General features: G+C 62.3%; 1 protein-coding gene across 1 annotated transcript in view; it reads left to right on the plus strand.

Moving 5' to 3' along the window:
- Positions 1–66: 66 nt before the first annotated feature.
- Positions 67–223, plus strand: part of EMH_0099070 (uncharacterized protein) — a gene marked incomplete at both ends in the record, with an annotated part of 1,311 nt that continues 1,154 nt past the window's right edge. The window contains one exon of the mRNA XM_013494094.1: positions 67–221. Coding sequence (XP_013349548.1) covers positions 67–221 — 155 coding nt within the window. The remainder of the gene's footprint in view (positions 222–223) is intronic.

Below are 223 nucleotides of genomic sequence, written 5' to 3' on the forward strand. Positions count from 1 at the left end.
GCTGCTGCTGCTGCTGCTGCTGCTGCTGTTGTGTTTGCTGCTGCAGCTGGAGCGCTGGTTAGGTATATGCTGCCGCAGATAGCAGCAACCCGGCAGGTGCTGAACGCCACGCGGCTGTCTCCTGTCCCCCCGGTGTCTCCTCCGCTGTATCGAGTGTCTTTGTGGGGTGTCTTGGCGGAGACACTGCTGCCGCACATTACTCGCCTCGTGCTGCAGCAGCAGC

This window comes from Eimeria mitis, genomic scaffold (genome assembly GCF_000499745.2).
Source record: "Eimeria mitis Houghton genomic scaffold, Emh_scaff10314, whole genome shotgun sequence".
Lineage (NCBI taxonomy): Eukaryota > Apicomplexa > Conoidasida > Eucoccidiorida > Eimeriidae > Eimeria > Eimeria mitis.